A 21,468-nucleotide genomic window follows, 5' to 3' on the forward strand; every position below is an offset into this window, starting at 1 on the left:
AATCCACTTTATTTCTTCAGCACATTTTACAAACAAAGCAGTTTGCAAAGTGCTGCACAGAGATCATAAAATGAAGACAACAAATAACGTAATTTGCTCAAATTTGGTCACACCACTCCTAAAACAATAAAACCAGTCAAATCACATAAAAGCAAAACCAAAAAAAAATCATTAAATAGCAGTAAATAAGTAAAATAAAAGTAAATAAAATAAATAAGACATGAAGGACTAAATAACTCACTCGGTGTGACTTCAAACTCTCCACTGCGGGGCTGTTGGGACGAGGGGGTGAGGGGGCAGAGTGTTCCAGACTTTTGGGGCCGGTCACAGAGAAGGTCCTGTCCCTCCTGGTTTTAAGTCTGGTCTTAGGCCCCACGAGCTGCAGCTGGACCTCAGATCTCAGAGTGCGGGGGAGTAAATCTGGATGAGGTTCGAGACTTACTGTGGGGACGGTCCATTCAAAGCTTTAAAACAAACAATAAAATCTTAAAACCAACTCTAAACCAGTTAAAAGGCGCACAGCAGAATTTTAGACCCACTGTAAGTGAGAAAGTGCACGGAGACTGATTCTTGAAAAAAGCTGATGCAGGAAAACTTCATTTCTGTGAATGTGACTTTAGTATCACTACCTGCTTAAATGAATATCTAGTTTCGATACCAAGTTTAGTATCGCTAAATATCAGATTTTAGATTTTTTTAACAACCCTAGCTCTGAAATGAAAGTTGCATTAAAAAGTAACTTGCACTTTGAGTATTTTTTGCATATTTATTAGGTACAATTTTAGAAGCAGAACTTGTAATTGAGTTCATTTTCAGTGTTGGGAAGGTTACTTTTAAAATGTATTCCCCTACAGATTACAGATTACATACTTCAAAATGTAGTTTGTAACGTAATCCATTAAATTACTTAAAGTGAGTAATGTAATCTGAATACTTTGGATTACTTGATATTGTCATGCTTTTTAAAACTGCATGAATGAACCAACCACATCCTGAAAATTCATGTTTGTTTTCTTCAAATTGTCTGAGCCCAAGTTTCCATGAACAGACTTTTGTTTTACTGTAAAGTAGCAAAGACGAGAATCTTAACCTAAAATGTTTTGTCTGTTAAAAGAAAATAAAAAGTCCAGTCTTTCCTTAACCATATTAAAAATATTATTGATAGAGAAATGATTTTATATGAGATCACTGCTGCCTTAAAGTATGTCCACCTACTGTTATCATACTGTTTAGACCTGGTTTAGACCTCGTTTTAGTCCTGGTTTAGTCCTGGTTTGGACCTGGTTTAGACCTGGTTTGGACCTGCTTTAGTCCTGGTTTGGACCTGGTTTGGACCTGGTTTAGACCTGGTTTAGTTCTGGTTTAGCCCAAAATGTGAAAACAGGAAAATACTGCTATGTAATCGATTTATTTCAACAAAGTAACTGTAATCCAATTACCACTCACTGAAACAGTAACTAACTGAATACAGTTACTCATAATTGTACTCTGATTACGTAACGCTGGTACATGTAATCTGTTACTCCCCAACACTGTTCGTTGTGTTGTCTAAGTGTACTTTTAGTTCAGTAGAAAATCTCATTACTTTCTGACATTAGTTTACCCCCTGTTAAAACCTGCACCAGTCTGAACTATCAAAGATCAGAAAAGATCAGGTTACCCAAATGTTGTGAGAAGTTCCATGTGAGTAATCTGAAAACTCTCGATATGAGATCATGATCAGATTTTCGCAGTAAAATAAACCCACCGGGACCATGTAGAGCCCTAAACTCGTCTTGTGGAGTCTGCAGCGGGGACCGAGGACGCGAGGTCAGAGAAGAACCCGTCTGCGTCATTCACGAGGGAGTGAGAGTCGTGGAGAGAGGGAGGAGGAGTGTCAGGAGAACGGACAAGAGAGGAGAGGTAGAGGTAAAGAGAGGAATGAGGGAATGAAGAGTTTGGGATAATTTAAGAGGAAAGTGACAGAAGGAGAAAGAGGTAGAAGATAAATGGAATAAAGGATGGGGGAGTGGGAGTAGAGAAGGAAAAGGGGGGTAATATGAGAATAGACTGATGAATGGGGGAGATAACAGGGAGCAGCAGAGGGACAGATGAGGAAGAGAAGGAAATAAAGGAGGAATAGAGAGGGAGATGGCTTGGTTTAGTGTTTACATGCTCTGAATGTCTGACATATTTGTGGATCACCAAGAGCTGGAGCTGCAGATAAGAAACGGACCAAAGCTTTGACTCCGTCCAGCAACAATATATGAACAAATACAAACAGTGTGGTTCTGATAAGATTTGCAATTTGTTTTAATAAAAGGATTCTGTTCAAAGTTCACACTGTAAACACGTCCAGAAGAGGAGACAAAAAGACTGAAATCTGAACTGGCAGACACATACAAGAATCACATTTCAGAACAGGTTTGTACGAGGGTCGTCGAAAGTGGAAAATGGAAAATCAAATACTTATCGATACTGAAACTAGTACTGAAACTACATCCTCATTTGAGCAGGTATCGATACAAAAAAAGGCCCATAGACGGAACAGAAATTAACTCAATAGCTTTAGAACGATCTTGAGCTGTCTCAGAACTTAGTTGGGTCAGTCCACCTCAGTTCACCCAACGAGTTAAATTCTACTTTGTCCAATTTTGATGAAACTTGGTATATCGGTAAATCATAACCAGAAAAGCCAAAATTTCACATTTTGGTTTGATCAGAGGAACGGTTTCCGAAATAACATTGCAGTTTCATTTTTTTCACTTTTTTTGCATGGTTGGCGAATTTCAAATTGCATTTATTCAGCAACTACTGGTCCGATATCAAAAACCAAGGGATCTCTGGAAAGGGGAAATCATAAAAAATCCAAATCTGGCATTTATTTTTGCATTTGAGTACTTTTGAGAATGAATTACCTTTTGACCTATATTTTGACCTTGAAATTGACAATAAGGGACACGCCCGACCTCAATGACACCAATAGAAAAAATGTAGCTCTATATGTCGACTACAACATATACAAAATCTGGAGGGGTTTTCTTTATTTTCACACAAATTTACGTAGAAGCTGACTTACCCCCATCTTAAGACGGGCCATATCCAGTCAGTGTATGTGGCTGAAGGCCAATTTACGGTCCAGCGTCAAATCGTCTGCGTCACGACAGAGAGTCTGCGTCGACGCGTACCCCCTACACCGAGCCTCTGCGTCGACCGATGTGCACCTCTGAAATTTTCTAACTACATGTTGAAACTACGCAGACGGCAGGGGAAGCGACGCAGACGATAAGGGCTGTGATTGGTCCTCCGTACTGCCGCATTACATTTCCTGTACTCGGCTTTCCTTTCTTTCAATATACACTGAGAAATAATGTGTTTACCTTTTACAGAAACTAAACTTAAAACTGCATGGCTAACTTGCATAAACTAAAGCGCTCAAAAAAAAAATTCACTCCTTGTGCTGCTGATGAGGTTCAGCTTCTGTCGGACTTTAAAAGGACATGGCTCAGTGGAATATGCGTGTGCTTTCTGTAACAGACAGATTTTGTACTAATGGTGAGTCTGTTCTGTGCTTTTATCACATTGGAGATGGTTCATGTTAAATTTTTCAGAGATGATACGTCTGCAGGTCACACGTAGACTGTATATATAAATGGACATATATCCTAGCCCTTTAGCGTTGTGGCAGTGAATTACTTGGTGGTGCATAGACCACGACGTAGATCCATAAATCAAAAACGACGGCGAAAATGCGACGGCGGCAGTCCACGTTGAGTCGACGCAGAACTATACTTCACCCTTGACAATCTAAGGAACATTACAGTACCATCATTTTGTCCCGTCTCCCTGACACAGATGCACGTCTACAAACTCAGTGAACCCTGAAACCCCCCTGATTTGGTTGCTTTGATTCCTTATGATTTCCCCTTTCCAGAGATACTTTCATTTTTGATATTGGACCAGTGGTTGCTGAGTAAATGCAATTTTAATTTTGTGACCACGCAAAAAAGTGTAAAAATTAAATTGTGATATCTTGGAAACTGTTACTCTGATCATGCTAAAATTTGAGATTTTGGTTTTCTTGGCTATGAGTTACCCATACACCAATTTTCTTTGCAATTGGACAATGTGAGGGTTCAAACTGCATTTCTATTTTTTGGGGTGAATTGAGGTGGAATGACCCAGTATTGATATTTAAAATGTTTAAATCATGACACTAGTTTGTACAGATCTGCATTACAGAGTCAACGTTTTTTTTATGCAGAATAAGACGGGAGGTTTTATGGTTTGTGGAGGAAATGGTGGTACTTGGGGAAAAAAAAAAAAATGCAGCCTTTGCATTTTTGCTAATTTCATCCATTGAAATTGTGATTTAATGTGCTTTATATTTCTGCTCTAAATCTAATGGTATTATATTAGATTTCTTATTTAAAATTCTGCAATCCTGGGTTTGGTGGGAGCATTAAATTAGACAAATCGTGACATTGAGAGATAAAGTCGAGGGCAGACTGGGGCCTCAGACGGAGAATGACCCTGGACTGAAGCTACTGCTGGTTCTCACAGGCAAAACATGCTTAAAATCTCCCCATATCTTTTATTTGTCATTGAAAAAAAATGATAATATTTGTGTAATTTCACTAAAAATAGGATAAATATAGCCTTGCAAACAAAGAAAGAAAAGTCATCCAAAATCGTTTAAGTCCCCCGGCGCGCTCTATCCAAATGGACATCTGTGACCTCAGATAAAAACATCTCTTAAGAACAGTCTTCTTCGAGCTATGATGGAGTTACTTGCTTTAACACTTGATATATTTGAGTCGTGGATCAGAATCGTGGCGTTGTTGACCTCCTCTGGTTCCTGTGTGTTCTCTCTCAGGTCTGTGTCCGGACTGGGACTCGTGGGACCAGACCAAACCGGTGGAGAACGCTCGTGAGGCCATGCAGCAGGCAGACGACTGGCTCGGCATCCCTCAGGTCAGTGCTGTACTCTACAACAAAGGGCCGGTGATGCTAACTAGAGGCACTGCTCTGTCTGAAGCTCTGTTACTCAAATTAGACTTGAATCTGAGCTTTGTTTTAAGACAAAGCTGATCAGAAAGAACGGACTTAGCTGGAATTACAAAGGGTGAGCTGATTTGTGCTGTTAAACCAGTCCCTCTCAAGTAACACTCACAAGCTCTTCTCACTCATCTTTTTATTGAAAATCAAACTCCTTAACAGGACCATGAACATTCTTCTTGGGCTTCTGAAAGTATGCTCTTTATATCCATTTAGTATTTTTTCATAAGTTTTCACACTCAAACGTACCCAGCTGTATTTCCTGCTCTGTGCCATGTCACGTGCATGTAGCCAACAGATTTTATAATATCAAAATTTCAATTTCAGGTTGATGCAAAAAGTAAGAAAATGTCTGTTAATCAGAATAGATGCCCACGTGGCAGATGGCACAGCATGTCGTGCCAACAGTCTCCTCTGTGGTTTCCTGCTCTGGTGCCCCCTCGCTCTCTGTCTCTCTCCTCTCTCTCTGTTTGTCTGCTCTGGTGAAGTGAAACTAGGCTTGTGTTTGTGATGTGGTTCGGTGGAGCGGCGGTGAATCGCGTGTGAATGGATCTCAGGTGCTTTTGTGCAACAGAAAAGTGGTTCTGACTCAATCACAGACTCCTCATGTGATTCTGTGGCATGGGAGGTAACCAAGGCAACGGCCTGCTCCAGCTCACTGACGAGGGAGGAGTCATGAGGCTAAATCTACAATATGACACGCTGCCCGCTTTGCCCACCTCTGGCCCGGTACAGACGGACCCATCACTGTAGTAGTCCACATTGTGGAAGTAAAAAGTATCAGAAGTACTATAGTTGGGTTAAGTAGTAAATCCTGAGGCAATATTTAAATCATTAATGTAATGAATGACTTCTTAATGAACATGACCAGTTACGCCTTTTTCATGGCCACGAGAGCTTTTGTCCCCTCAATGGGAAACTCAAATGTGAGATAAATGTTTATAAATGAAGATGACATTAAAGTAGGGTTACTGCATGTGATCATTTGGGCATTTACATTAGGAAACCCTCGAGTCAGGAAAAACTAGGCCCTAGTTTAGACAAACTTAAAGCTGTATCATAGCAGCGTGGTACTGTGTCTGGTCCAGTAGTTCCAGGGTTACCTGTGTCATTACGTGTAGTAATGAAGTAAAAGTAGTTTTGTAGTTCACTGTGTTCTGCTGCATCATTAACTCTTCCTCTGCTGTTGTGCTGCAGGTGATCACCCCAGAGGAGATCGTGGACCCAAATGTGGACGAGCACTCTGTCATGACGTATCTGTCCCAGTTTCCAAAAGCCAAACTGAAGCCTGGAGCTCCTCTCAGACCCAAACTCAACCCCAAGAAAGCCAGAGCCTACGGACCAGGTGAGGAGCAACGGAGGGAGAGAGATGAAGGAGAGAGCAGAATATTTGCAAAACTAGAGAGCTGCCACAGTCCAGAAGCACTAAAGCATGTATTTTCACACACAGTAACTGAACTGTTCTAAAATATCTGCAAATCTTGAGTCTGATACGCGGTGAGTTTGACTTTGGGTTTGACTCTCGTTCAGATGCAGCTGCTTCAGTTTAGAGCAAATAAGGGATTAGATGTTTACTGTTTTGACCCAAACATTTGGAAAGAATCTGAGTAAATCGTTCCTGATTGTAGCTAAAATGTTCTGTTAAATATCACTGAGTTTGATGACGTCACATGCCCTCCTATCCCCCTGTGTCAGATGCCCTCCCATCCTCCTGTATCCCCCTGTGTCAGTTTTGAAGGAAAACTATTGACGTATTTGAGAAATTAAAGTTCAGACTTTGGGAGAAGACTGAAATTTGAAATGCTAAAGTCCTCCAAGAATCCCATACATTTCAGAACATGTTTGTAGAGGTCTAAAGTGCAGGGTGAGCAGCTTTTAAACAGAATCAGAGCCCATGGAGAGACAAGAAGAACATCTGACACACAGAGACATTAGTTTATCTGCAAAAGATATGAGCACATTTTTCTTTCTGAAAACTATTAACATGAAAGTCTCTAGGACCACTGCAAACTGTTTCAAATGACCTAGTTCTGTTTTTCATGTTTTTAACTCGGTAAAAATCTGGTCCAAAGTTCTTCCTCACTTATCTTATGTGTTCTGAGCATCCTAATGATTCACCACGATGAGTTTATAAGCACTTTACACAAGAGACCAAAGCGGAGTTTTGCCAGCACGATAATGTCAAAAACAACTAGCATTCTAACTAGAGCCCGACCGATATATCGGTTGGCCAATATTATCGTCCGATATGGACACCTGGACACATATCGGCTATCAGCATGCTTGCTGATAAGGGCTGATATTTCAAGTGGGCATGTTATACGTCGTTATAAAGCTACATTATGTTCATTTAATCAGATAAATGTCCTAATATGTGGCTCCGCATCAGTATTTATCTGTGGAGTCATTTGTCTGTGTGTGTGTCTGTATTGTCCCTGAACACACCACAGAGTCGCGTCACTCACGTGTGTTTGTTTACACCCGCAGACATAGATCCAAACACTGAGATTATATTATTTTTATTTACAATCGGGTTGAGTCTGGATTAAAAGGACATTTATTAGTGCAGACTTGTGATGTGGGAGGAGCTTGTGTGAGCGCTGAGTGTTGGAAATATTTCGACTTTGAAGCTAGTTTTGTTTAGCGATTAGCTGCTGTAGCTCCCGCACATAAACAGGCTGTTTTCTATTGGCCTGTTGTAAAGTGACTATATTGACCGTATATTGTTACTGGAGCTAAATTGATATGTAAATGAGCTGTGAATAGACGTGTGAATGATCCACATTTATGCAGATAATTAATTACCGTGGCACGCAGCTAATAGCGGTAGTTTCTTTACTAGCTAGTAGTCGGTCGTCGTGACTAGTATGGGTCGGTCGTGAACGAAGCGACTCTTAGAGCCGGCTCTTTGAAGCAAACGACGGGAACCTGCTTCTTATTGGGAGCCGTGTATTCTCTTTCACTTTTTTTCTCTTCACGCCGCGTGCAGACTTGTGGTAGTTTGACAGAGGCAACGGCTCAAAAGAAACTTTCAGAAATCTGCGTGTGCATAGGATAGAAAAACCGTGCATGTTTGGCTGTAGTTTAGCATAAAATAAATAAACCAGGAGTAATCTTGGGCTCGAGAGACGGAGAGAAATAGAGACAAAGTCCCGACACTCAGTCCTGGTTCAGTTTTGGTTTAGTCCTGTTTTACACATGGTTTAGATTTGTTTTAGTCCTGGTTTAGTCCTGGTTTAGTCCTTTTTCAGTTCTGTTTCAGTCCTGGTTTAGACCTGGTTCAGTTTTGGTTCAGTTCTGGTTTAGTCCTGCTTGCAACAAAACAGTGTGATGCAAAAATGCCATTAGGTCAACCTATTGTTGGTAAATATGATGTAAAGAGGCAGAAGAACAATAAATGTTGCCTAAATAAACCCAATTTAAAAATCCACTAGAGCCAAACCTAAGTTTTTTAAATAGTTCAAGATTTACAGTGAATTTTTACATCATTAAATATATTGACAATTATATCGGCTATTGGCAGCTCCAACTCCCATTTTATCGGTTTCATATCGGCTGCAATAAAATCCATATCAGTCAGGCCCTAATTCTAACAGCGCACCTGATTCTCTGCATCTAGTTATAAACGACAGAACAAAGCAGACTTGTTTTGACCTCAAGAGCTGCTTATACAATATACATGTACTGGGGCAAGACACATTTTATTTTCCAGGTCATTTTTAAATGTGATCTTGTGTGTTCTTCTCAGGTATCGAGCCAGTCGGTAACGTTGTGATGAAGAAGGCGACTTTCACAGTGGAGACCATCAGCGCAGGGATGGGAGAAGTTCTGGTTTATGTGGAGGACCCAGCCGGCCACAGGGAGGAGGTAGAGAGCACAGAGCAAGCACAGAACGGCCACACGGGGGCGCTATAGAGTCATGTTTAACGCTCTTACTGTTTCAGGCTAAAGTCACGGCCAACAACGACAAGAACCGCACCTACTCCGTGGTCTACACCCCCAAAGTCACAGGCATGCACAAGGTCAGGAAATTAGAGAGTGTTTTTATTTCATTTTTATATTTTTTTATTGACTTCATTAGATCTAGAAGTGGATAATGTATTCATCTATTTAGTTTAAAATTGTGAATGAATATACTCTTGGGTAAACTAACCAGCGAAAGCTTCATGTTCTAGTTGTATCTTAAACAATACTCAGCCCTTTATTTAGTACAAAAAGGACGTGTGATTTATTGTAAAAATATTAGTTCACTCAAAAAACTCCAGCTAACTCACTCGACCTTAAATGGGCGTGTTTCTCATTGCCTAGGTGACAGTGCTGTTTGCGGGGCAGCACATCTCGAAGAGTCCTTTCGAGGTGGAGATCGGGATGGCTCAGGGCGACTCCAGTAAAGCCACAGCTCAGGGACCAGGCCTGGAACCAAGCGGCAACATCGCCAACAAGACCACATACTTCGACGTGTACACTGCAGGTAAGAGCAACGAGAAACCTACTGAAACATCTATACGACAGGTAAGGGCAACGAGAAACCTACTGAAACATCTATACGACAGGTAAGGGCAACGAGAAACCTACTGAAACATCTATACGACAGGTAAGGGCAACGAGAAACCTACTGAAACATCTATACGACAGGTAAGGGCAACGAGAAACCTACTGAAACATCTATACGACAGGTAAGAAAAACATAGGACCCATATAAACATCTCATCCAAAATGTAACTGGATTTGTATTTAACTTCATTCATGCTTGTTTCAGTAATCCTGCACTAGATCTGCTCCCTCTGAGCCACAAAATAGGAACATTTATTGAATCATTAAATTGAATTATTTAAGATTGTTGCGTCATAAGTAAAAACACATAAATCATTCCTGGCCTCGTTTTGAGCATTTCTGTAATCAAATCACTTGCAAACCTGCTTACATTAGCATGTCGGGGCATGTTGCTCATTGGCTTGTTTCAGGTTCCAAAACTTGAGTGGCATTTTAAAACTGTTTTTCTTTCATTGGGCCAGCTTTCTGAAATGTTTGTTTGTTCAAATGACCAAAGGTCTTGATGCGTGTGGTTGTCAGGGGCTGGTGTGGGCGAGGTGGAGGTGGTGATCATGGACCCTCTGGGGAAGAAGAACACTGTGCCCTGCACCATCGAGGACAAAGGGAACAGTAGCTACCGCTGCACTTACAAACCCACCCAGGAGGGGGCGCACACCATCTACGTCACCTTCGCCGGGGGCCAGATCAGCAAGAGCCCGTTCACTGTCACCGTGGGAGAAGGTCAGTCACACAGGCTTTTAAGATTCAATAATGGAACAGACGTGCTACACCAGCTACTGTATGAAGTAGTAAACGCATTCTACTTTGTGTACATTTCAAAGTTTGAAAAGTTTGTCAGTAAAAACTGTAAAAATCAAATTGAGAATCAAAGTCGTCTGATCAGTTTGGTGTTTCTGCACCAAAGTTGGGTAAAGGTGCACTATTCAAGTAACCTTGTCTGGAATGTTCCGAAGTATTGCATTAAAGTTGTGTCAATAGAAACAAATGGGTGACACCATCAAGCAAAGTTGAAGTTACAGGTCAGATCTGTGGAGAGGCGAGCCCACAGTAATGTTTTTCAAAGTATTTTTTGAACAATAAAAACCCATGTTATTGAACAAATATAAGGAAGTAGATTTTGATGCCATACTGTGGAACATTACAGGCACAGCAAGAGCATCTCTATTGAAAAAAATTGAATTGAAAAAACCTGACACCAAAATGAATATTCTAAACGTGTAATTCCTTCCTGTCTTTTCCTCCCTGTTGTGTTGTCCTGCTCTCCTGCTCTTATCTCCTCCCTGTTCTGTGGTTTAGAGTCGGGCCGTATCCCACTTCTCTCTGGAGCTGCTTCCTTCTTCCTTGGTTTCCTGTTTCCTGGGATCTCTCTGGGGTACCCTCTGTGTCTCTGAGATTAGCTTTGGGTGTGTCCCATTTGTTCTCTGCCTCCTCAAATCCTCAGATCCTAGATTCCTCACATCCTCAGTCTGTGGGGGTGTGATTGACAGCTAAGGAACTGTAGTTTTGAGGAACAGAAATGGAATGTGTCCCCAGTGTGCTGTGTCCTAACTTTTGTTTGGTGTGTTTCATTCTGCATTCTGTCATTAATCCCAAACATGTCTTGTGTGAGTTTTGACATGTGATCCACAGTGTATTTGACAGAATGTGTGTTGCATTGTCAGAGTTGGCACCTTTTTCATGTAACCTGTTGAACTGTTTTCAACTTCTATATTCTGTCTTCTGTCCACGTATTGCTCGATGTAAATGTGTAGATGCCTCAGAGTTAAGACTGTTCAGGGGCTTGGTTTTTAGAACAAGAAACAAAAAAGAAAATCAGACTTTACACAGCTCTGCTCAGTTTTCTCACGTTTATAAAGAAGTGGACTAAGTGGATGTAACGTCACCCATAGTCTTGAGCTACAGTCAAATGAAGCTCATCAAGGCTGGCACTTATAGGGACTAATCTAGGGTGACCAGATGTCCCTATTTACCCAGGACAGTCCCAGTTTTGAGCTTGTGTCCCCTCTCCCAGCAGATTTATCCAAAACCACTGATTTGTCCCAGTTTTATACAAGAAATGTCTCAAGTGTCTCTATTTTTGACCAATGTGATCACTGCCAGCAGTAAAGAGAGACATAAACTGACATTTGTTTAGGTAAAATACGGAAACGCTGCTTAAAAATGACTAAAAGACAAAGAAAATGTGACTATACTGACTCATGTTAGTCGTGAATGGGCAGAGTGGAGAACAAGTTTCCTTAATTATCCACTTGATTCACAGTTTTATTATTACCACCCACCACAAACCAGTGGTGTCCCAGTTTTTTATTTTGAAATTCTGGTCACCTTAGACTAATCTGCAACCAGGGACCATATTTGGAAATCCAAGCATGAAACCTATGAATGAATCTGGAGCGAGGCTGTTGGAGGTACACGTCTACCAAATGGAACATACACATGGACGTCTGGAGTGTTATGTAAACTGTTTCCCTTCACTTAAGTGCTCTACTTACTTTCACAACAACCCTCCCGTTGGTGGGCACATTCTGTACCCATTGTGCCACCTTTTTAAACCACACGTCCATTCTTAGAACATTAATGTAGTCGTACACCATTCAACACTAAAGCGGTTGGCACTTCCTGTTTGTTCCTGTGGGGTTTCCTGTAGGGATAAAGCATCCAACGCATGTCTGTGTCCTAAGAGCATTTAACAGTCTACACTCATCCACTGCATTTCACTTTTGAGAAGAGTGAACTAGAAATGGTTTGTAGCAGTGTAAACTACAGGGTTAACTGGTTTAAGACCAAACAAGACATCAAGGACACACATGGGAGGGCATCTGACACACAGGGGCATTTCAGAACATGTTTGTCAAGGTCTAAACTACAGAGGTAACAGGTTGAAGACCGTAAGGGAGTTTTCGTTCTCAAAAAGAACACTGAAGGTGAAAAACAATGTTGCCAACTGTGACCACTGAAATGGCTTTTTGTTACTGATGGCAATTAACATTTTCACTCACCCCACATCTCCTCACAGTCCTCCATCCTCCGATCACATGTAACGACTGCAGAAGCAGAAGCACTGTGGAGACAATCTCACACAATTTTTCCCCAAAAACGCAGAATCTCCAGAGTTATTTCAGCCTCGGGTCACCATCTGAAATTAAATTAAGATTACATCAAATTCTAGAGTTAGTCACTCTCACCTTTTTGTTGAAAATCAAACTCCTAAACAGAACCATGAACACTCGGAGTGATCACAGGCTCCTGGAAATGTGCTGTTCTATATTCATTTTAGCTGAGGTTTCAGACTTCAATATTAAATCAGCCCCAGCACGATGCCACTGCAAAGTGTCAATTGAACCTCTGTAGATTTCAGTGGAGGGTTTGTGGTTATTCACAAGTTCTCAAATTAAAACAAATGTTCTTAATCCCAATCATTATAACATCATAGATATCACTTGTAGTGCAGTGTAGTTCTGTCTGTTCAGGTGTGTGATGATGTGCTTGTCTCCGGCAGCTTGTAACCCGAGTCTGTGCAAGGCCAAAGGGCGTGGCCTGCAGCCTAAAGGTCTCAGGGTCAAAGAGACGGCGGATTTCAAAGTGTACACCAAAGGAGCTGGCACCGGAGAGCTCAAAGTGTCCATCAAGGGCCCCAGTGAGTGAAGCAACAATGTCCCAGAATACATCTTTAAGAGGAAACTGCTCTAAACATGTTGTGTGTTTGTTTGTGTCCAGAGGGACTGGAGGAGCCGTGTAAGAGGAAGGACCTGGGAGACGGAGTTTATGGATTTGAATATTTTCCCTCAACACCAGGAACCTACATCATCACCATCACCTGGGGAGGGCAGCACATCCCACGCAGGTACAAGCCCCAACCCCTAACCTGAGCGGGTGTAACACCAACCCCAGACACACACAGGACAGAATACAGACGCCTTCAGACGCCTCATGTGTGATGCACTGAGAGAGGGCTGTGAACACAGCTTATTGAGAGACTGACTGAAACAAGGGCAGCCTCTCTTCAGTCTCTCAGGGCAGCTGTGGCTACAATATCACCACCACAGAGTGTGGAGTGAATTAATAATGACAACAGTGTAGATCTTTCAGAGGCTTGACAAGCCATTATCATTAGTATTAACCATTAACATGTCTAAAATGAAGTGAATTATGACATTCCTGCCCTCTTCTGACCCTGTGACCTTTGCCCTCAGCCCGATCGAGGTGAAGATTGGAGCAGAGGCAGGTCAGCAGAAGGTGCGGGCCTGGGGCCCAGGGCTGGAGGGCGGAGTCGTGGGGAAGTCTGCAGACTTTGTGGTGGAGGCCGTAGGAGACAATGTTGGGACTCTGGGTAAGAGACACATATAAGTTTACACAGAGTAATCCTGACTGCTTTGACATTTATACTGTAAGATAACATTAATATTACTGTCTCCTCTCCAGGTTTCTCAGTGGAGGGTCCGTCTCAGGCTAAGATTGAGTGTGATGACAAAGGAGATGGGTCATGTGACGTGAGGTACTGGCCCACAGAGGCAGGAGAATATGCCGTACATGTGCTCTGTAACAACGAGGACATCCAGCACTCCCCTTTCATGGCCGAGATTGTCAACCCGCCCGGGAAAGACTTCTACCCGGACAAGGTACCTCAAAGTTTGCCTAAGCTCTAGTCATTCATTTTGTGCATTCATGAAATATGAAGGGGTGTATCAATTCTCTTTAGCAGCGATGGCTTGGGCTGAAATCCAGTTGGTTAAACCTGAAAGGACTCTGATCTGAGGCATGGCTTGTACTGACAATGTTGGATAAAACTCTGGATACATACTGTTCCTTTTAATAAATACAGTCTGTACACAAGCATAGACCTGTCAGGATAATTACTATATCCATTTACCGCTGAATATATGAAAGCTGGACATATTTTGCAATAGTGGGGAGATTTTAGATATTTTAGTTGTAATTCAATAAGATTTGAGCTGTAGTGTAGTGGATACGAGTGAGTTGTATGGCTGTGATTTATTTATTGCACTGTATCATGTCTTCTGAGTTTTTTTATCTTGTCCCCTCTGTACTAATGAATGTAATGGCGTTCCAGGTGAAGGCGTACGGACCTGGTCTGCAGAGTAACGGTTTGGCAGTTGGAAAACCCACAGAGTTCACTGTTGACGCCAAACTGGGCGGTAAAGCTCCTCTTAAGATCACAGCTCAGGTACACGGACATGTGATTCACATTCACATTTGGTTTACTTTTGTGCCATGTGCAGTTTGTTTATTTCTGTTTTAACAAGTAAACGTGTTCTCTTGTGAGTTCAGGATGGAGATGGAAACCCAGTGGACGTGCAGGTCAAGGACAATGGGAATGGAACTTACAGCTGCTCCTACACTCCCAAAAAACCAGTCAAACACACAGTCATGGTGTCCTGGGGAGGGGTCAACATCCCAGAGAGCCCCTTCAGGGTAAGACATGATCTTTGTTCTGTTATCTTGAAAAAGTGTGGCAAGGAGAGTTGGGACGACTGGTAACAGTGACAGTGGTGCTGAAAACATTACATTAGATTCAGAATGATGCTTATTGTTCTCATGCAAAATGAGTTGTGGTGGACATGAATTAGAGGAGTGAGATCGTCACACATTTTCAGTTTGAGCCTCAAGAGTGAGGTCAATGTTAAACCTATTTTGCATACTTTTTAGAGTTTTTAACCATGTTAGTTGTTTTTTCTCATGTAGCCTCTGAAGTTGTACTTGGATTCTACAGTTGTGCATGTTTGAGCAATTATACTTATATTGACCATCAATCCCCATTTTCACGGCCACAGCATACACGTGGGATTCAGCAGTGTCATGTAGTAATTTTTGTACAAATGGAAAATAAAACACCTCCTCTAGTGATATGCAGCTCTCCATAGGAGGGCCCACAACATCCGGCGCTGTTGTCGTGATGTTAACCGGTGTGTCAGTTACCAGTGGACACCAGTTTTCTAATGCAGCCATCAGCGCGCTTCTTTCTTTTATTCAGTTATTTGGGTCAATATTGTGATTTAAAATGTCCAAATTGTAACATAATGATCCACAGGGGTTAGATTATGACTAGACACAAGCACAATAGGTCTGCTTTAAGTCTTACATGTTTATTTCTATGTTATGAAATTAATGTAATATTTTTCTCCGTCTGTCAGATGAACATAGGAGCAGGCTGCCATCCAAACAAAGTGAAGGTGTCAGGGCCTGGAGTGTCAAAAACTGGGCTGAAGGCGTTTGAGCCCACATACTTCACTGTGGACTGTGCAGAGGCCGGGCAAGGTACAATCAAATCTGTAAAACTATTGTTAACATTGAATTTATTTGCATATTTTGCTTAGTCTTTGTCTAATTAGAACTACTGATAATTACACTACAACTATTTCAGGATATTTCTGAATGTGTTTAAGGTATTTTTATTTTTTTACATTTTTCTTAATGTCAAGTAAAAACAAATTGAATAAAACTAAATAAATAAAATATTAAATTTAGTGTCCTACCAATTTGACTTTGTAGAAGACATCAGTATAGGCATTAAGTGTTTGATGTTTTGTTTTATTTTGTAGGAGACGTCAGTATAGGCATTAAGTGTTTCATGTTTTATTTTGTAGGAGACATCAGTATAGGCATTAAGTGTTTATTGTTTTGTTTTATTTTGTACTAGACACAGTTTAGGCATTAAGTGTTTTATTGTTTTGTTTTATTTTGTCGGAGACATCAGTTTAGGCATTGTTTCATGTTTTATTTTGTAAGAGACATCAGTTTAGGCATTGTTTCATGTTTTATTTTGTAAGAGACATTAGTTTAGGCATTGTTTCATGTTTTGTTTTATTTTGTAGGAGACATCAGTATAGGCATTAAGTGCGCTCCAGGCGTTGTGGGTCCAGCTGAGGCCGACATCGACTTTGACATCATCAGAAATGACAATGACACTTTCACGGTGAAATACACTCCTCCAGGAGCCGGCAGCTACACCATCATGGTGCTGTTCGCCGATCAGGTCAGAGGACAATACACTACACACTAGTGTAAAGAATACATGACTCCTGTGGCAAGGGCAAAGTGAACATTTGCTTTGACTACATACAACGATGAACAACAGTTGGAATGCAATGTAATAATATAGTGTCATTATATTTACAAAACTTTGATTAAAATTAAATAATAAATGAAAAAATAAAATAAAATGAAAGTATTGTGACCATTTTAGAAGTAAAACAAAGCCTAAAGGTGAAGTACAGTAACGGTCTTTCAAAGTGTGATTAGATGAAGCTTCTCAGGCAGAGGGATGTGAGCTATGAGAGTGCCAAGAATAGTGAATAATGGTTAGGTTTTCCACAGTAGAATCTTACACATGAGCAGTTTTCCAATGCAGAGGCGTAGTTTTCCAGTGTATTGACTTTGTGTTTTATTTGTTGTTTCAGGCCATTCCCATGACTCCCATCAGAGTCAAAGTGGATCCGACTCACGACGCCTCTAAAGTCAAAGCAGAGGGACCTGGACTCAGCCGCAGCGGTCAGAACAGCAAAAAACTATCAATGATTTGTTTTGGATGGTTGACAGCCTGCAAATATTTTAGTTCCCCCGTAGTGTAGAAGAAATGACTCAAAAGTTATTCAGAGATCAGTTGCACTTTTGGTGAGACTTGACTTGCTGACTTCCATCAAAGTGAATGAATCCTCTATTACACAAAATGGATTCTCGTGAGACATGCTGTTATCTCCTCAAAAACAGACCTGGAGTTGTGTTTAGTTTCATACACACATGCTTGAGTAACCCTGTTGTTTAGTCTGACTGCATCCCCAAAGCTTTAAATTCTCTTTTCCAACTTGTGATGTCATGAAGCATTTTCGAGTTAACAGCTCCTTTTCCTTTAGTTCTGAAGAAAGGTGGAACAGGGTGTTTTCTGTGTGAGAGAACAACTCAACAACAACTAAATGTGCAGGGTTTGTGTGTTAAACATGTGTAAATGAAACAAAACATAACTCCAGGTCTGTTTGTGATGAGGAAACCGCATTACAACAGATAGAAAACAGTGTCATATGGGCCCTTTAACTCTGTCAGCTTAAAGGGCCCATCTCATGCAAAAATTTGGGTTTTGGAACATCCATTACACAGTAGTTCTGAAATCTTACTGATTTCTTGGAGACAGTCACAGACCAGGAACTATGAAAGGCCCACTATTGCTCATCCTGAGAAAGTACAGGCTCTGCCCTCCAAACATGACAGAGGCTCTGAGTGAGCTGCCCTTTCTCCGCCCATCTCAGGAAGGGAGGAGGAGACAGAAGGCAGAAATGGGCAAACTTGAATCCTATAATAATGTTTGATCAAATGAGGTGGTCATAATGTGAACAGGCGACCTCTAAACATCAGTGGTCGTAATGACTGAGGTGTAATCACCATTTTTTTCTTTGTTCATTTTGTTTGCAGAATCACTGAAGATGACTCACTAGAATAAAATGATGCCCTAAGTCTGTTGTTAGTATCAGTGTAATATCGTAGGACTACGTATCGTTTGTCAAACTAAAACGGGTAGAACAAGGAACATGACATGCAGATTTAAATTATATGTGGGATAATCTTCAAAAATAAACGCTGCAGTTTGTTTTTAGTTCTCTTCAGCGGTTTACTCACGGTGAACTTGCAGATCTAGAATCACCATCACTGGGCCCTGGTATCGTGGGAACAGCATCCTTTTCCAAAGTGTCGCTTCTGCTTTGTTGTATGTCCAGTTTTAAAATAGCCATAGTTCTTGAAGCGTCTTCAGTGAAGTGTCGCTCGCAAACAAAAATATTCTTGGGGACCTTTGTGTCTCTGTTCCCAGAAATAAACTCCAGACACTTAGCATGCCTTGCTTCTTCTGTCGGCATGACAAATAATTTCGATTTGCCATCGTAGCCAAATACACACTTTCTCCATGAGGACATGGTTACAAAAAGCTTGTTTGAAGCAAAAAATAAAGATGAATAACACAGAACAGCAGACCTGTACAGTGCAGATGCAGGACTGTGTGTGAGTGGGTGGAGGCGGTGGAGCGGGGGAGGGGGCAGGTGCGAAGCTCTTTCTGCTATGTCAAAAGCGTCATAGGTGTAGCTGGTCATGTCTTCGTTGTAGCAGCTTTAGTTCACGTGGGAGGGTGGCAGAAATAAGCTGCAGTTTGTTTAAAAAACACCAAATCAATCTAAAAACCACTTAGGCGACAAATACAAGGCCCTTACATCACTCTTAGAAGGTAGAACGCTCTGAAAAGTTGATTTTGCATGAGATGGGCCCTTTCAGTGTATGCATTTCATTACAGATGTTTTTAAAGCACTAGAAATCCTTGAAAAGCATGCTCTCTAGCTGTGGTCTTGTCTCTCCATGGATCTGACTTGTAACTTGGCTGGATGGATGGATGACACGTGCTTGTCTCCAGGGAGATGTTTCATTTGTTTTCTGCGTTGTGTCATTTCAGGCGTGGAGCTGAACAAACCCACCCACTTCACTGTGAACACCAAAGGAGCCGGAAAGGCCAACCTGGACTGTGCCTTCACCGGGCCCATTAAAGGAGAAGTGGTGAAGGACTACGAGATCATCAACAACCATGACAACACACACACCGTGAAATACACCCCAGTGCACCAGGTAAAGCAGAGGAGATACACCATCACCACATCACCACCACACTGTACAGTCACTGTCATTGTCACTGTCATTTAACCTGCGCTGGAGACAGGACAAAACTCTCAGGTGGAGTTGGCTGTGTAACTGTCACCCTGCAGATTTGTTGACCTGGTTTATGGTTCATATCTCTGTGCCAGGTTTTGTTTCACGTGGATAGGCCCAGTAATTACAAAGTTCAACATCTTCTGTCAGTGTAAATAAACCAAAAGTTATTCATCCGCAAAGACGTGATTGTGGTCAGTTGAAAACAGTTTAAATCATAAGATTAATATGACACATTTGTGGAGCTGATCAAACAAATGAGGTTCAACATTTGTGGGTCAGAAGTGAGATTTTCTGTTTTTGAAAGAAATATGCAAAGTTATATAGGCCCCTTCCCTCCATCTGGATTTGATGTGATAGTTTCAGATGAAGGACGGGGGTCTGTATAACTAACTCTGAGAGACTGACTGTTTTTGAAAGACTTCTGATCCATAAATGTTGAAATTCCACCTGAGAGTTGTGACCTGTCCTCCAGCTCAGGTTAAACTAGAGGGATTTTACAATGTGCTGATGCCTATTATTATACGTTTACTGACCTAACCCTAACCCTGTGTTTCCTCCAGGGCCCTCTGGGTGTCGCTGTGACGTACGGAGGAGACAACATCCCCAAGAGTCCCTTTAACGTCGCCGTGGCACCAACTGTGGACCTCAGCAAAGTCAGCGTCACTGGCCTCGGAGACAGTACGTTTTTAAGTCCACTTTAAAGCTTCACTGTGGAACTTTTCAGCAGAAGGGTTTGTACTGGCTTGTCTCCGTGGAGATGTTGTTGCTTTGCCATGTTCAGACTAGGCAATGTGGGTAAAGTGTCTTGCCAAAAGGAGGTATGGCCACACGGTGGGACACGGTTAATGCCATACTCTGGAAAATTCCAATCAAAAGCAATATTTTCTCCATGGATACAAGCAGGCACCACTAGAAAAGTTCCATAACACAGCTTTAATTCACACAAAATAAATGTTTGTGTAAATCAGACATTTCTTCAAATCCAATCCAGTCCACTTTATTTCTACTGCACATTTCACAGTTTCCAAAATGTTGCACAAAAACATAATAATAATAATAACAACAATAATAAAATGATAAAATAAACTACTAAAATAATATACTTAAAATAATAAAACCAGCTAAATAAAACAAGAACAAAATCATAAAATAGAAATAAAAAAAACAATAAATAAATTAAATCAATAAAACCAATAAAAACACATAAAAATTAAAAACACAGGGGAGCACACGACTCACGCAGTGTTAAAAGCCAGAGAATAAAAGTGGGTCTTAAAACGAGACTTCAAACTTTCCACTGTGGGGCTGTTGGGATGTGGGGGGCAGAGTGTTCCAGAGCTTAGGGTCGACCACAGAGAAGGTCCTGTCCCCCTGGTTTTAAGTCTCGTCTTAGGCATCGAGAGCTGGAGCTGGCCCTCAGACCTAAATTTGGATGAGGTCTGAGGTTGTTTTCACACCGCTAGTTCAATTATTTGGTCCGCAACAGGCAATAAAATTGTTATTATGTAGGAAATACACTCCAGCGTGGTCCACTTTCACACCGGCAAACGAACTAAAACGATTGACGCGTCTGTTTCCCCGGTAAAACAGCGATACCTCCAGTTATCAACACCGATGTTCCTGTTAATACCACGGCCGTCCTCATCTCAAATTATCACCATGAACTCATAAAACAGCAACATGTGGAACTTTATACAAACTCACCGCATCAGCCCAGAGTTCAGGTAACAGCAGCAGCCAACAGTGCTCACAGTAGCGCGCAGCTCCTCAGGACGGGGCTGGGGTCTGGTCCTTGGTCTGTTACAAGCTCGTTGGTCAGATGGTCCGGAGGCTCTGTCCTCCATGTGCTGGTTCCAAACGGTGGCGAGCAAGACCAGTGCGCAATGACTGGGTCTGAGCGGGTACGTTCAGTCGTCTGCGCGCTGGTTCCGTGCAGGAAAGTGAGAATGCGCTGTAGACTACAGGTCCGGGTGGGCTGCTCCTGTCCTCCGCACTCAAGAACCGCGGCTGGTTCCAAGGTGGTGCAGCATCCGGACAGAAGCATGAGTCCAGTTTGGTTTGTTATGTTTTTCTGAGCGTCCGTCCTTGGCGCATTTGGTTCTTCCAGGGGAAAGTGCTTCCTCAGGTCGAGGCTCCCCGCTCCAGCTCCTCTGAGCCCGGCCTGAACAGGAGCTG

At 41.8% G+C, this 21,468-nt stretch overlaps 1 protein-coding gene across 4 annotated transcripts in view; it reads left to right on the forward strand.

Moving 5' to 3' along the window:
• Positions 1-21,468, forward strand: part of flna (filamin A, alpha (actin binding protein 280)) — a 115,326-nt gene that overhangs the window by 63,421 nt on the left and 30,437 nt on the right. For all 4 annotated transcript variants that reach the window (XM_020932443.2, XM_020932445.2, XM_020932444.2 and 1 more), the window contains exons 4-20: positions 4,856-4,953; positions 6,235-6,382; positions 8,786-8,904; positions 8,982-9,059; positions 9,346-9,508; positions 10,111-10,311; positions 13,091-13,228; positions 13,309-13,435; positions 13,785-13,921; positions 14,014-14,210; positions 14,663-14,776; positions 14,881-15,024; positions 15,744-15,867; positions 16,425-16,585; positions 17,010-17,100; positions 19,040-19,209; positions 19,854-19,971. In XM_020932443.2, coding sequence (XP_020788102.2) covers positions 4,856-4,953; positions 6,235-6,382; positions 8,786-8,904; positions 8,982-9,059; positions 9,346-9,508; positions 10,111-10,311; positions 13,091-13,228; positions 13,309-13,435; positions 13,785-13,921; positions 14,014-14,210; positions 14,663-14,776; positions 14,881-15,024; positions 15,744-15,867; positions 16,425-16,585; positions 17,010-17,100; positions 19,040-19,209; positions 19,854-19,971 — 2,328 coding nt within the window. The remainder of the gene's footprint in view (positions 1-4,855; positions 4,954-6,234; positions 6,383-8,785; positions 8,905-8,981; positions 9,060-9,345; positions 9,509-10,110; positions 10,312-13,090; positions 13,229-13,308; positions 13,436-13,784; positions 13,922-14,013; positions 14,211-14,662; positions 14,777-14,880; positions 15,025-15,743; positions 15,868-16,424; positions 16,586-17,009; positions 17,101-19,039; positions 19,210-19,853; positions 19,972-21,468) is intronic.

The sequence above is a fragment of the Boleophthalmus pectinirostris genome, unplaced genomic scaffold (assembly GCF_026225935.1).
Source record: "Boleophthalmus pectinirostris isolate CB_2022bp ecotype Guang Dong unplaced genomic scaffold, ASM2622593v1 HiC_scaffold_2823, whole genome shotgun sequence".
In the NCBI taxonomy this organism is placed as follows: Eukaryota; Metazoa; Chordata; class Actinopteri; order Gobiiformes; family Gobiidae; genus Boleophthalmus; species Boleophthalmus pectinirostris.